This window comes from Columba livia, chromosome 1, assembly GCF_036013475.1.
Source record: "Columba livia isolate bColLiv1 breed racing homer chromosome 1, bColLiv1.pat.W.v2, whole genome shotgun sequence".
Classification (NCBI taxonomy): Eukaryota; Metazoa; Chordata; class Aves; order Columbiformes; family Columbidae; genus Columba; species Columba livia.
Genome location: NC_088602.1, coordinates 96,447,480 through 96,461,447, shown reverse-complemented (window position 1 = coordinate 96,461,447; position 13,968 = coordinate 96,447,480). Strand labels below are relative to the sequence as shown.

Sequence of the window (13,968 nt, the reverse complement as noted above, 5' to 3'; positions counted from 1 at the left end):
AAGCTTCACATATGTAGGCTGGTAAAGATAAAATGGCATATCATTCTATTTCCCATAGTTATTACAAAGATCAAAACTTTCTGATTATTATTTGGCAAGCTGGTGGAGGAAGAAAGAAAAAAGTCAAGTACTGGACAAGTTCAGATTCAATCCTCCTATTTAACACTACATAATTCTAAATAAATTATGTTTTTCAAGAAAAAACACTAGGGAACCATTTGGGCACCTGAGCCCAGGCACTTCTTATAATTTTAGAAGCTACCCAAACATTTGTACAAGTCGGTAGATCGCATGCAGAACTTATGGGAGATGGTGCACCCTGATGAAGCGGGAACTAAAAGACTGGAAAAACATCTAGGGACCTCTGACATGGCACACGAGTCACTCCATCATCATCAGCATCCACCTCCTGAATTACTGAAGCAATTTCAAAGCTGGAACTACTTTTACAGCAGCAACTGAAACCATCCGCTACTAACATTTGGAAAAAAAAAAAGAGAGAAAGGTGTTTATATGGTCAAGCTCCCCACTGGATTCAATGGAAGACACATCTAGATAGTATCTTAGGTGAGTACCTCCTGCACAACTTGCACAGCAAACCTAACCAAGACCGTCTGAGGGTAATGATGCACTTTTCTCAGACAGGTTGCTCCAAGCTTATTTAAGAAGAGAGGGTTAAATATTGAAGTGGAAGTCACCAAAGTCTGAATATCTTACTTAGCAACTCATGCTGGAAACTTTTATCAACAACACAGGATTTTTATACTGCACGTAGTGAAATGAGAAATAAAACCAGCAGTTTGTGCTTGCCAGAGATAACACTGTTTAGCCTTGCCAGCTTGTCGCTGAGTGTGATTATGCATATGGCAGACTCTTGATCTCTGGGGATAGATTCATTATCCCTCGACTTCGTGTAATTTTTAAGAGGCCAACCTGATATAAGCGGTAATGAACACACAGAGGTATTCAAGGTCATGCAGTCAAAAGCACATTCTGCTTTCAATCACTGCATGTCCTGAATATTTACTTGCTTTTTACAGTAATTGAAGAGGTCACTGAAAAATCAGTAAAAACTGCCATTCCACTGCACTTGGAGGAGACCAGCTCATAAATGCAAAACATCTGTTGTTTGTGCAGCACAAAAGCTGACTGTAATAATCAGCTCAGCATAACTGTAACACAACTGCTGTAAAGAGCAAAGATTTAACTCCCCTTTACAGAAAAAAAATATTATCTTTTGTCACTGGCAGAAAATCAGGAGAGTCGCAAACAGTGATAAACAAGGAATTTTAGGTTTTTATTTATTTCTTCTTAAAGCTTGTTATGACTCCATACGACAAACATATAATCCAGCTGGCAGGGTGCAGAGAGTGGTGCAGTTGGAAAAAAGAAATTTAAAAAAAAAAAAAGAATATTGAGAGAATCGCCAGCAAGCGCCCTCATGATTTGCTGTTTCCGTCCTGCCCACAAATCAGTGTGAGAGGGGGCACATTTTCCTTGCCCACTTGCTATGCAGACTCTTTGCACCAGCTGACAGTAGAGGTATGAGCAGAGTCAGAAGATAAACCTTCGTTTACTAATTTGCCGACTGCAGTTCTAGCTCTGTCTTCATGACTTGTCTAAAGACAGATACTGATACTCATTTGTCGTCTCCCCTTATCTTCCAGCTGGCTGTGAAATAACACTGACAAATGGCTTCTGGGCTGAAGACTGTTCTTGGGCAGCTCAGCATAAACATGAATAAACTCAGTACAGAGGGGGTTTAAGATGGACTGATCAAAATAATGAGTAAAGTGTTGCCTTAACAAAAAATTCAAAACCTTTTCATCAACACTGGTTATTACACCCTGTGAATGCTACTTATTATTCTATGCGCAAAGAATGAAAATAACAGGAAGCTTCCATTTTCCTTTAAAAGTCTGAAAGAAGTTAAAAAAAAAGTTATGTTTTCAGGATGTGATGTGCCAAGTGTACTGAATACAAATACAAAATTTCAAATGGAAATTTTCAGTTAATGTCCGTCATAAGATAAACTGTCTTTTCACCCGTGAATGGGCAAATTCAGAGTTCAGTTTCTAGTGATAATTATCAGCATTACAGGTACAAATTTTAAGCAGGATCCCTGTGAATAATATCTCATATTTAGAACTCTGCATCTTCTTGAATAACGCTGTACACACATACATCTATTACACAGAAAAGGAGAGAAGTGAGACTGCAAGGATGGGACAAACACCATGAAGTAGTTTAATGACTTCAAATGGGCTAGCTTGAAAATATTTTGTGGTATATTATTTCTGCTGGAATTGTATGAAGATCACAAATTAAGACCAACTGAGTAAGCACGCTATCGTATTCATCTTATTTTGCAGTATTTATGTCAGATAATGCTTAGTCCTCTTGCCTGAAGTTACACTTGTGTATGAAAAGGGAGGTATATTTCAGCATTATAAAAGGAAGAGCAATCTTTACCAACAGTAAATCTACTGTAAATATTCTGTGTGAGCTTTAGGAAGTCTTTTATACTACTTTACAACAATATGCTGTATTTTACCTGAGTCTTGCTTTTTTCCTTAGAATTTAAGGCTGGCATCTGGACTCTAAATCGAGATTCACCATTCAGGAAAGTTTTAGAACTCTGAAAAAAAAAATCAAAGGAAAAAAACAAAGACAAAACACCCTATACTTTTGTTGCTTGTTTTTAAAGGATTAACTAGTATTAATCATTTCTATGCAACAAAAGTCATTGTGCATTGTAACATAAACATAACCCCCAATGGTGCATCTTTCCTGTAATTACTGTATTTTTGTCCTGGTTTTGTTAAAAATCAAGTTTCTCTTTTAGTGAATTTTGCCTGTCAGCTAAAGCCTTCGTATTGGCTGCATTTTCCTGGAGAGCCAGATACATGTTTTGGTAAACTTAGCAATGGAATGCAAACTTATTGATAAGCATGGATGCACCTCTCGTGAGAGGGGCGACAAGAAACCGGTGACCAAGAAACTGACCAACTGTGTATAACATCCCATTCACGTGAATACTTCATATAAAAGTGGGAGATCACAAGGATCTCGTCCCTTTTCCTTATGGCCGACATTAGGAGAGGACCTTGCTAGTCGTCCCTGCAAACTGAGGCCTAGTGACAGACTGAATCCAGCTCCGATTGGCTGCAGAGTCTAATCCAGGACTTCGGGTGCTGGCTCTGCAGTTGCTGAGACTTTCAAGATTGGTTTTGTATATTTTGTATTATTTTCTCTATTCTTATTAGTAGCATTAGTAAAACATTGTTAATTTTTCCAACTCTCTTCTCTCTGTCCTTCTTTTCCTCCCGATCACCTGTCCTTAGTGGGAAGGGGGGAGAGGGAGGTTAACAATACATCTGCCAGGGTTTTATTGTCACCCCGCAATTAAACCCTCAACAAATTTGGGTTTTTAAAGTTCTTATGCAGGCCTATGGCAATGTGCATAAAACACAATCACAAATTTATTTGAAGGTTAACTTCACACTGTTTTATAAAGAAGGAGTATATTGAATTCAGAGTACAATCATGCCATTCTTAAAATATTTAGCTGCTTTCTCCTCCACTGAGCTTTCATTGATACTGAAAACCTAGTTTTTTTCTCATAAGTAGATGATCTTAGTAGCAATACAGAAGTTTATTTGTTTCAGAAAAACCTTGTTTCTTCATTTCCCTATCATTTTAAGAGAAAATTTTATCCCTTTAGCTTATGGTAGCTGTATTCTTCTAACCCAGAAATGGACTGTGTTCTTATGAGCAGGAAGGTTGGTGAAGCATCTGTGCCCCTCCAGCATGCTCAGTACAGAAGCTGAGGCAACCAGCTACATTCTAGGCCCCAGACGGATCTCGGCTAACACGCTGCTTTTTATACTTACTTATTAACAAGTGTATTAGTTCACACCAAAATTGCATTCCTTGGAAAACATCATTCTGAGATCCTAGGTTTAAAAAGATTTGCCGGGGACATTAAGGTTTGTCCACTGAATTAAAAACACAGCTCTGAAATAGCTTTGCAGCCAGGTAGGAACAACCTGTTGCTAAGAGCACAAGAGACACTGTACATTCCTAAGGGATGCTTAAGTGTCTAACCACACTCTGAATGCCATTATTATTAAAAAAAAACAACCAACCAACATCACACAAAAAAACCCTGCCCCAAATAAAACCCACCACCACAAATGAAAAAGAATTCCCATCCTCACTGAACATTTTAATTCAAAATTTGTCACTAGGTAATTCTTCCCCAACAAAAATACAAGGATATGTATTGCAGTATTCTCCAGACAAACTGCAATTCATCAACCAGATCCTTCTAAGAAGGCAAAAATCTTTTAAGGCTTGAGGATAAAGTATTTTTGCTGCTCAACACAGAGCTGAGGCACAAGCAGTCTTGGGAATGCATTCCCCAAAATAAACAAACAACACTGAAGCTCCTGGGGCCTGATAAAACAGATTTTTAAATTTTATCTTACAGGAAATCAGGTTCTTGTCAAAAAAGTGATTTACAATAACCTATGGGGAAGAAAATCCATTATCTAGAGACAAGTCATCTATACCTTTATTCAGCAGCTCAGAAGAGAAAAAACTAAAGACTTTTACATTTGACTGTCGAAAACATGATTTACTGTGGTAAGGAGGAAATATCTGGGGACAAGGACTCGACTGAGAGGCTACACATCTAATTCTTAGACTTCTTTCTCCTCTTCAGAATATAAAAATTGCAGCCCGGTATCTTATAAATGCACACGTACTTTACCACAGGAGTTGAAGAGAGCTAAGTTTTCTGGAAATGCAAAGTCAGGTTAAAGAAAGTTCCTGGCACATAAAGACAGGTCTGTATGAACATGCTGCAACTAATGTGTTTGCTTATGAAAAAACCAAACAAACAAAAAAACAAACTCCAGGGAGAAAAGATAAGCAATAAAAAAAGTTCTAAATAATCACATTTCACAAAAGCAATTAAACCTACTTTTTAACTTTCATTATGAAAGTGCACCAATGCTTAATAAAGCACACTGGCTTCTCATTTGGATTTGTCATAGGTTTAGCCTTTTGGAAAGTCATAGATTGAGCCTCCAATGCTAGCATTTGTAACCACTTTATTGTTTCAAAAGAAATATTTGAGTACAAATTTCAGATTCATAAAGCAGAGCCAAGGTGAAGACAAGCAAATGAAGCACAGCCCAAGAAATCAGTGAAGAAAGAACCACACATGCAAGGCTCTGTGCCTGGCTCTCTGCCTTCTGGACAACTCAGTGAAATCAGATTACTCACCACTACAAACTCTGTAGAAATATTGGGCTCACGATCACGCTGCAAATAAACAGTAGACCGAATTCATCCAAGACAGCGGTATCACACAGAGATGAATGTGATCTGCACGTCTTAATCTAAATCCACCCTAAATCCTTCCCTCACGTTGAGCATTTATTTTAGTTGTGCTTAAATTTAACTGGCCTCATTCTTTCACAATGAGGTTTGGCTTTTGGCACCAGCTGGCAGAACTGCCTGCACCTAAAGAAGACATAGGTCCAAAGTGACACACTACAGCTTTATAAGCAAAGCAAATGTGTGTGTTTCTTTAATTTCTTAGAAAAAGATATTTCTAACTATTTGCCAAAGCACACAGGTTGTTCAGGTTGTCACTGAAACAACAGAGCAAAAAAGGACAGCTAGCATTTCATGCTTGCCAGCAAATTCTACCCCTTGTACAACACAGCTGAAATTTTTTGTTCCCAGTGATATCACGGTCTATTTTATTACATAAGCCTTCCTTCAGTTAGTAATCTTATTTTTTTCTTTACAATCAGACATGGTCACTACTGCACCTACATGTGTAGATCTTCTTGAACTTCTATTCTTATTAATTTCCTTTACTTCTGAAAGCACCCTCCCTGAAGCAAACAGAAGCTGCAAGCCCTGTTCACTAAGGATTTAAAATCCATTGTACTTTGCAGACCACACAGGTCTGAAGAGAGGTATTTGAGCAATTCAGTGCGATACAGCTTCCCAAGACAATGGCAAATCCTAATGAGAGAAAGGGAGAGCACTTTTATAAACCTACAAGATTTGCAGATGTGAATATATGGAATAGGGAAGGAGGAAGTGATGCGTTTTGCTCTGGAGAGCAAGGTTTCCAGGGAAACAGAAGGTCAAACACATCTCTACACAATGAGACTGTGCCTGGAGCTGTGATCTTGCTGGTGTCCTAGAGAAGATTATGTCAAATGACAGCCCCTTTCTGGGACCTGGGGAAAAGGTGGTGAATGGAAATGTAAAAAACCTCCTAAAATACTAATTTTTTGTTAAAAATATAATGGCAAGTAGATACTAAATGTCGAGTTTTTCCATACCAGCTCCTTGAGACATATGAGCAACATATTGCGCAGAACTCTTTACTTATGCTTTCCAGTATAAGTGTATTTGAAACAAATAACAAACATTTACTTCCATAAAGCTTAACAGCAAATTCTGTAAACATTATGCTCTGGGTATTATAAACAGCAGAGCTGAAATGTTCATAGGACCATTTCTAAACTATATAAAACCTAGGGAAAAGAAAAATGCCTCCTGTTTGGATTCTCTAGCAGTCACTTAAAATATTCTGTCACTTGATGGCTATTACCTTTAGGAAATGAAAAAGAATTATATGAAAAAAACAACAGAGTGCCTTGTGAGCACACCTTATCTCACAGTAACAAACTAAGAATGGGACCACTAAAAGTATTCAGAAGCTTTATCAGGAGAACTCCATATGAGGAAAAAAAAAATCCATTTACTGGTAAAGAAGAGATAACACAGACTAGAAAAGTCACCTCCAGTTCCTATTCAGGAAGAAGAAAACATTTAAAACATATAAAAACATCTGTCTGAAACTACTGGGGGACATGGGTAAAAAACCCAGCAATTATCCCTATACAATCTATCTGCGAGATTTGCAACTAGAAGGTACAGTTCACATACACCTACATGTGCAAACAATTTCCATGTATAATCCTCTAGTATAGAAAAACATATGCGGGGTTCCCTTGGGACCTTCCTTCCAACAATCTCCCCAACAGCCCTGATTTGCACTCACACATGGGAGACCTTAAGACCTTTGTTGCCAATTTCCCCCTATTCCAAAGAACTGCTAAAAATGTGGCAGGTCTGATTGCCCACAGATCCCTGGGAGCCAGAAGAGAAAGAGCCTGGAGCAACACGCTGCTCTAGGTTTTCCTTACAGTAGAGACAAACACGTACCAGAATCTGATGGAACATCAAACAGAGATGAACCTGCAAACACCCTCCTAAATGAAACAAGGCTATAGATGACATTCTGTTATAAGAAGTTATACACAGCTGGTCTTCCTAATGCTCTCTTTTTTTGTTCCCTTTCCTTCCTTGTTATTTTTCTCTTATTCTATTTGGATTGCCTCTCTCCTCTTGGGTCATAGCTACACGAGGCAAGAAAGGAATCATCACCCCACATATTAGCTAAAGCTTTCTAAGGTGCATCTTTTCATCATTGACATGGCTTTCTACATTATTAATGTTGAATACATAAAATATCTTTCGAATTTTTGTTTTAAAAGCATTGGGCAAACATCTTGGTACCAAAGCTTAACCATTTCCAACCTACTTTTAAAATAGTGTTTGAACAACTTTACACTAATACTTAGACTGAAAACTTTCCTTTTAGAAACAATTAAAAGTTCTGAGCTTTGCTGCCACAATGGCACAAGGAAGTATACATGCAATATTCAGCAACCCAGAGAAAGCTTAGACATTTGACACACATACACTTCAATCCTGCTTCAACAATGCCTTAAGCAGTCAATCTCTGATGCTGGATTTTCAGAGTCTTGTGTCCAGAGAGTCGCATCTTCCCTCATGATCCAGGCAGTATGAGTTCCGCAGTTTGTGTGCGCTGACAGTATATTTACAGCTTAGCGAAGTTCACTACCTTGCCAAAATTTAAGCCCTTGAAGTATAAGCTCTCATACAATAGTGCGATTCACTTACTTGATGCCAGTAAAGCATGTGATCATTGCATTCTGAAAACCTCTGTGTATTAAAAAAAAAATTAAAAAAAATCTATGTATAAACAACATCTCCATCCTTGAGGATTTAGAAATTTGACAGGCAAGCCCTGAACAATTTGATCCTATGTCAAATTTTGGCCTAATACAAACACACGGTAGGACCATACAATGTCCAGAGGTCTGGTCCCTTCAAACTAAATTATTCTGCGATACCACAAAAACTAAAGCATTGACTTGTCATGTGAGAAATACCACTAAGCACAGAACATTTCTCTCTCCTTTTCATAGCTCTTCATTAATGTCAGTTTTGTTTAAATAAAGGCCATATTACACCGTGATTAAGCTCACCATCAGACCGACTGACTTCTGCAGCCTCTCCATCTCAGCTTCATATCCCTCCCTTGCTTCCTCTTTTCCCTAGCAATGCGCTCCTACTGTCCTTCCCTCCATCCATGGGAACATCTCACTTTCCATTCCCAAACCCACAGACGCATGGGTCATTGATGGTACATCAGGAAAAGGTCTGTTTGCTCTTTACTTTCTGCAATGTCTAATACAGGGTTCTCAAACAGTGAGACCCTTCACAGGATATGTCTGGCATGCCTAAACAAAGAATGTCATGCCTAAACAAAGAATGCAACAGCAGGAGACAGGTCAAAATGCTCTGGAGATGGCCAGGAGGACTGGAGGAAAGCAAGAAACGCCCCTCCCCCCCCCCCAAAAAAAAATAAGACAAACAGTTTTTACTTGGTTTACTGTAGTAATACAATCTATTGTCAAATCTTAGTTAAAACAAACTCAGATCTTGATTCACATCGCTTTGATAGAAAGTAAACTGCTGCTTTACCAGTGAACCACAGAAGACCTATCGTTCCCTCAAGCATAGGCTCAGTTATAACAGCCTGGTACAAAAGGGCCATGCAGATTATCTGATTTCCAGAACTATCATAATAAACACATGTATTAGGTGGAAAAAATCAAAATAGAAGAAGCATTCACTTACACTGGATGGTGTGCAGGAGCAACTTACATCTTTAGGATCTGAAATAGAATACCACACATATTTAGTAGTGAAAACAAGCACAATGAATCTCTCTTGAAACACCACTAGTGTAATTTGCCAACAATAAATTAACAGTACAGACAACACAGAAGCAGCTCTGGTAGAAATATGTAACTAGCTTTGGGGAGAAAGAAAAGGGTGTTTCATGGTACCCTTCTCATCCTACGACCACATTAAGTGCTATTCTGGCAGTCCAGCTCATTACAGCATTCTAGGTATCTCTGCAGAACTTTCTACTTCCCAAGACAGGACAGTTACAGCAAAATACACATTCATACTAATACCTCTGAGTCTATGTAGGGACAAGACAAGGCATTCCTTTTTAATTTCTAATTTAAAGTGACAAAACTTTCTCTATCAGCTGATTTCTGTATTTCGTAGCACAAAAAAATGGATGGCACGGGTTGAACAGCAGCACAGAATATACACTGCAGCCAGGTGGGGCATTCTGCTAAGATACACTTGAACAATTTATAGAAACTGAGAAGCAATGACAGGCCGGTGGACTGAACTTGGAAGTGTTACTCTCTCAGGTATGCCAGAGTTTGAGTGTATGAACTCTTTAGACGTACACAGGTTCTTCTCTGTCTAGTGTTCCAGGAAAAAGTTATTTAAGTATTGGCACAGCTTGAGGAATATATTTTGCAAGGGTCATTTAGCTTAAACAGCTGGTGTTCCTCCCCCATAATGAGCCCTCCATGGTTCTACACCATTAAAGCACTTACGTTCAATAAGAAACAGGAAACAAACAATCCCCATCACAGCAATGATAACACCAGGCATCACGAAGGAGAGACCCCAGCATGTAGACACCCAATAAGCAGCAATTAAGGATCCCAAGATATTTCCCACTGAAGTGTGTGAATTCCAGATTCCCATGATCAAACCTCTCCTGCATTTAAAAAAAAATCACAAATATTTCTTATTATTCCAACAATAAGCATTACTATCTTGAGAAAAGTGTATAAAAAGTGACAGTTTATCTGTGGTGTTAGTGTAATATTTGCAATCTTATTGTTCTTTAACTGACCACTTTATGCTACAGTCTTCCATCTGGCAATTTTGAGGCACCTAAATATTAATAAAAGTGTTCTAAATACTCCTCTGTGCATGACAGAACTCATCCTGCATTTAATGGCACTTAAAGGCACCACTAGGGCTTGCTCAAGAGAGCAAGAGTTTCTTTGATAAAAACAAGCACGCAGATGTTGCGTAGCATGTGCAAACTAAATCTGATGCTTCTGGGAATGAAAATCTTCCTGCAAACACATTGCACCAGCAATCTGATGCTTTCAAGATATTCTAGACTCATCAGGCAGAAGAAAACAATCTGTGCAGGATGGGGAGAGCAAGTTCAGTATTTTCTGATCACATTCTGGACTTGCCAAGCACTAGTGGAAGACAACGCCTGTGCATGCTTGGCTAACAGGCACATCAAACTGTCTGCCTGGAAATCCCAGATTAGAACTGCTGTAGAATATCTCCAGCTGAGCTAATGGAAACCACAAAAATAATACTGAAGCCATGACAGCTAACAGGCATTTTTTTTCCTTGTAAGTCGTGGGGAAACTGCCTTGCCCTTAGCCGAAGTTTATCCAAAACAACACAATTTGACTAAACTAAACCCAATATTTTACTTTGGTTAGAAACAGGATGTAAGAGGTCTGCTCATGTTTCATGGAATTTGCAGCAAAATCAAGACTCAGACCGCGGACATTCAAATCAGAGCCCTATCCACCAGTCCACTATGCAGCCTCCTAAAAGAAAAGGCTGTTGCTTTTGCACAAAGCAAAATCTGAAAAAATGTATTTATTTTGCACAGACTTGCCCATTTTGTTCAGTATTGTACGATGGTTATCATTCTCTGCATTTTGTAACATTCACCAAAAAGGCTGCAGGGACTACAGAAAACTAGTCTGAGCCTACATCTTCTCAACTATCCCATGATTTTATATATAAAGCATATACTTAATTTTCATGTCTTTCTCTTGAACCAGTTGACAATAATGTTCACTCAATGGTATGTACCCACAACGGATAGCACTTCAGTAGCATTACTATACACTACATGCATCAACCATTACCAGAACCAGTGGATTTAGCATGCAGCTCTTGTAAAATTTATGTAAAAATCCTGTGTGGTATGACATAACAAACATTATGAGTGATCTCTATGCAGGATGAAGGAAAAAGAAAATATTTAAAGAAACTGGCAAAAAGAAACCTTAAATCAGTTACCCTGTGTATTTTCTTATTTTAATTACATTTTCAAGTTTCTGTGCGTTAGGAAAAAAGGCATTAGACAGAAAGATACTTTTAGAGTTATACCCTCACAACTGCTTTGAAACACAAATAAAAACACAAGAAATTCCACATTAAAATGGCATAATAACAGCCTTTATTAACAGTGGGTTTAGACTGTTAACATTTGTAAGAATTACTCCTAATGTAATTCTGAAATACTTCATCTGAAAAATTAAATGTTAGGCTAAACAGCTACCACAGACACAACACTGTTTTGACATGAGAGAGAATATTTCAAACTGATATAGAAACTAATCAGCGTAACAAAGAAAACTCCTCTCAAAGATCTACCTAACTGCTTGTTTCATACCAAAAAACCACTGAAGTAAAAGCAAGATATTTAAAATTACTATAATATTAAAGCCCAGAACATGTTGTTTTGTACTTTCAAAACTCTGGATTACGTGTTATTTACCTTCCTTTTCCAAACCAGTTGCCAATACATGTAACAACACTCGGCCAGCCTGTAGTTTGCACCAACCCATTAGCTATCTGAAAGTATACAAAAATAACAATAAATAAACATACCCTATAATAATTCAGGTTCCTACACAATTCCTGCTGAGTGCTGCATTAGGAAAAGGAAGCCTACACAAATGCTTTGAATTTAGAAGTTTAGTGGGGGGCTTTGAAAGCATTCTTTTCCAAGAATAAACAAGTTAAAGTGTTTTGCAGATATTCCAGAGATTCTTCCCTCTACCTATGTCTCTCCAATTATTTTATGATTTAAACCACAAGAAAATTGTAATTCATTCACATGCTTACAAAAGAAAAATAAAAATCACATTGTATTGAACTGAACGAAGAAACAAATTCCTCACGCTCAAACAGTAACATAATACTCATCTCAGTTTGAACATATAGCAAAGCATGTTTGCAATCGAAGCAAGCAGGAAAAAATAAAGCTTCAGGGGAGCCCAGATAAGTTTGAGCATTAACTTTAAAATGCTTAACAGACATGTGTAGATAAACTGGGAGGGGAAACTTAACTTATATTCAGGCTGAAGTAAGAACTATTTCAGCCTCCACGTTGCACAGATCATAACTCATCTCAGCTCCTAAAAAGCTCCCTGTCTAGAATTACACATTAATACAAAGATCACACACCAATTCACATGTACAGTGAGCATTTGAACATGCAACGAAACAACCTCACTCGACCCAACAAAACCCAATTAGGCTGGTGGTGCGAGACCCCCCTTGGTACTACAGGATTCACAGACCACACAACGCAGCAGCGTGGTGTTGGTAGAAGTATTTAGCTTAACCCCAAAGGAGCCGGATCCTGTTTTGGAAGCCACATAAGCCAACAGCACTGGAGCAGTGACGTGGTTGAAGGGACAACTTGGTGAAATGTTTGTAAAAGCTCACAGTTCCCCGGTGAGCATTGCTGTGTGCACCATTGCACAACACCGTGCAAACATGCCGGCAGTGAAAGTGCTGCTGCAATAACACAAACCCGGCAGCAGTGCAAGGTGCAGATCTGTCCAAAATGACTCAGAGGTGCCAACTGGATCCTGGTCCTGACCTAAATTCCATTTTAGGTCAATGGTAAACATTCTTGTAACGTCTGATTAGATATGCAAGTGCTATGAAAAATCTCACACAATGAAATCTCATTACAGAAGCTGACTGTTCTCAGCCCCACCGATGTGGGAGACTGTTCATCATTAGCAGCATAAATGTAGTTTTCCTGCAGAGAAAGCCAGGGTGTGTCACTCAGGTCTTGGCAGACTGACAAAAGCAAACACATTTGTTTTAAAACTCGCCCACATTTAAGCTTGCAAAGATTTTATCATTGATTTGACACTGATTGAAACACACTGATTTGTTTTCACAGATTTCTTACACAAAAAAAGCCCAAAAACCCCACCAAAAACCTGGGGCTATCCACTCTATCATTTCTGCCTGTCATCAATGACAACATGCGCCAGGATTTACATCTTCCCATCCAACCACTAATCACTGTTGGCAACTGAAAAAAAAGGCAGTACAACATTAAACAGCACCATGGAAACTCAGAGTATCTAAATAACATTGTGCCTACCTGGGCAATTATGTAAAACCACAGATTATGTATATTATAGAAATAGCCCAATCCAAACATTGCAGTGAAGAGTCCACTGGCAAGCATCCCGACTGTCAGATAGTACCGGATAGGTAGCCGTTCTCCTATTATTCCACTTAGAGTGTGGAAAGAAATAAAAAGAAAGGCAACAGTTATAATCACATCATACCCCAAGTCTTGACAAATAAAGAATATATTTGCGTTGTTTAATTCTGATTGAGCATAAACTTTACTGTTAACTGCTGCTTTTCTTGACAGTGGCACATGAGCAATATTTATCACTTGACAGGAAAAATCAACAAATTTTTCGTGTTCGCTAATTTCCACATGCTGACATCTGCACAACCACCTTTTGGAGAGACACCCCCCTGAAGCACATTGCAAGTGATTTACTGTCTTGAACTAGATCAGGTTGCTCAGAGCCCCGTCCAGCCTGGCCTGGAATGTCTCCAGGGATGGGGCATCTACCACCTCTCTGGACAACCCGTTCT

At 38.6% G+C, this 13,968-nt stretch overlaps 2 protein-coding genes across 27 annotated transcripts in view; one reads left to right on the top strand and one right to left on the bottom strand.

Moving 5' to 3' along the window:
- RSPH1 (radial spoke head component 1) overlaps positions 1-13,968 on the top strand; it is a 98,713-nt gene that overhangs the window by 35,395 nt on the left and 49,350 nt on the right. The window lies entirely within an intron of this gene.
- The window catches only part of SLC37A1 (solute carrier family 37 member 1), a 41,213-nt gene that overhangs the window by 16,478 nt on the left and 10,767 nt on the right, over positions 1-13,968 (bottom strand). For 11 of the 23 annotated variants that reach the window (XM_065068759.1, XM_065068772.1, XM_065068891.1 and 8 more), the window contains 6 exons: positions 13,457-13,592; positions 11,825-11,901; positions 9,831-9,997; positions 9,046-9,083; positions 8,023-8,064; positions 2,555-2,638 (listed from right to left, as the gene is read on the bottom strand). In XM_065068759.1, coding sequence (XP_064924831.1) covers positions 2,555-2,638; positions 8,023-8,064; positions 9,046-9,083; positions 9,831-9,997; positions 11,825-11,901; positions 13,457-13,592 — 544 coding nt within the window. Of the gene's footprint in view, positions 1-2,554; positions 2,639-5,292; positions 5,332-8,022; positions 8,065-9,045; positions 9,084-9,830; positions 9,998-11,824; positions 11,902-13,456; positions 13,593-13,968 lie in introns of all 23 variants that reach the window. The other 12 variants (XM_065068849.1, XM_065068866.1, XM_065068860.1 and 9 more) reach the window with 3 other exon arrangements.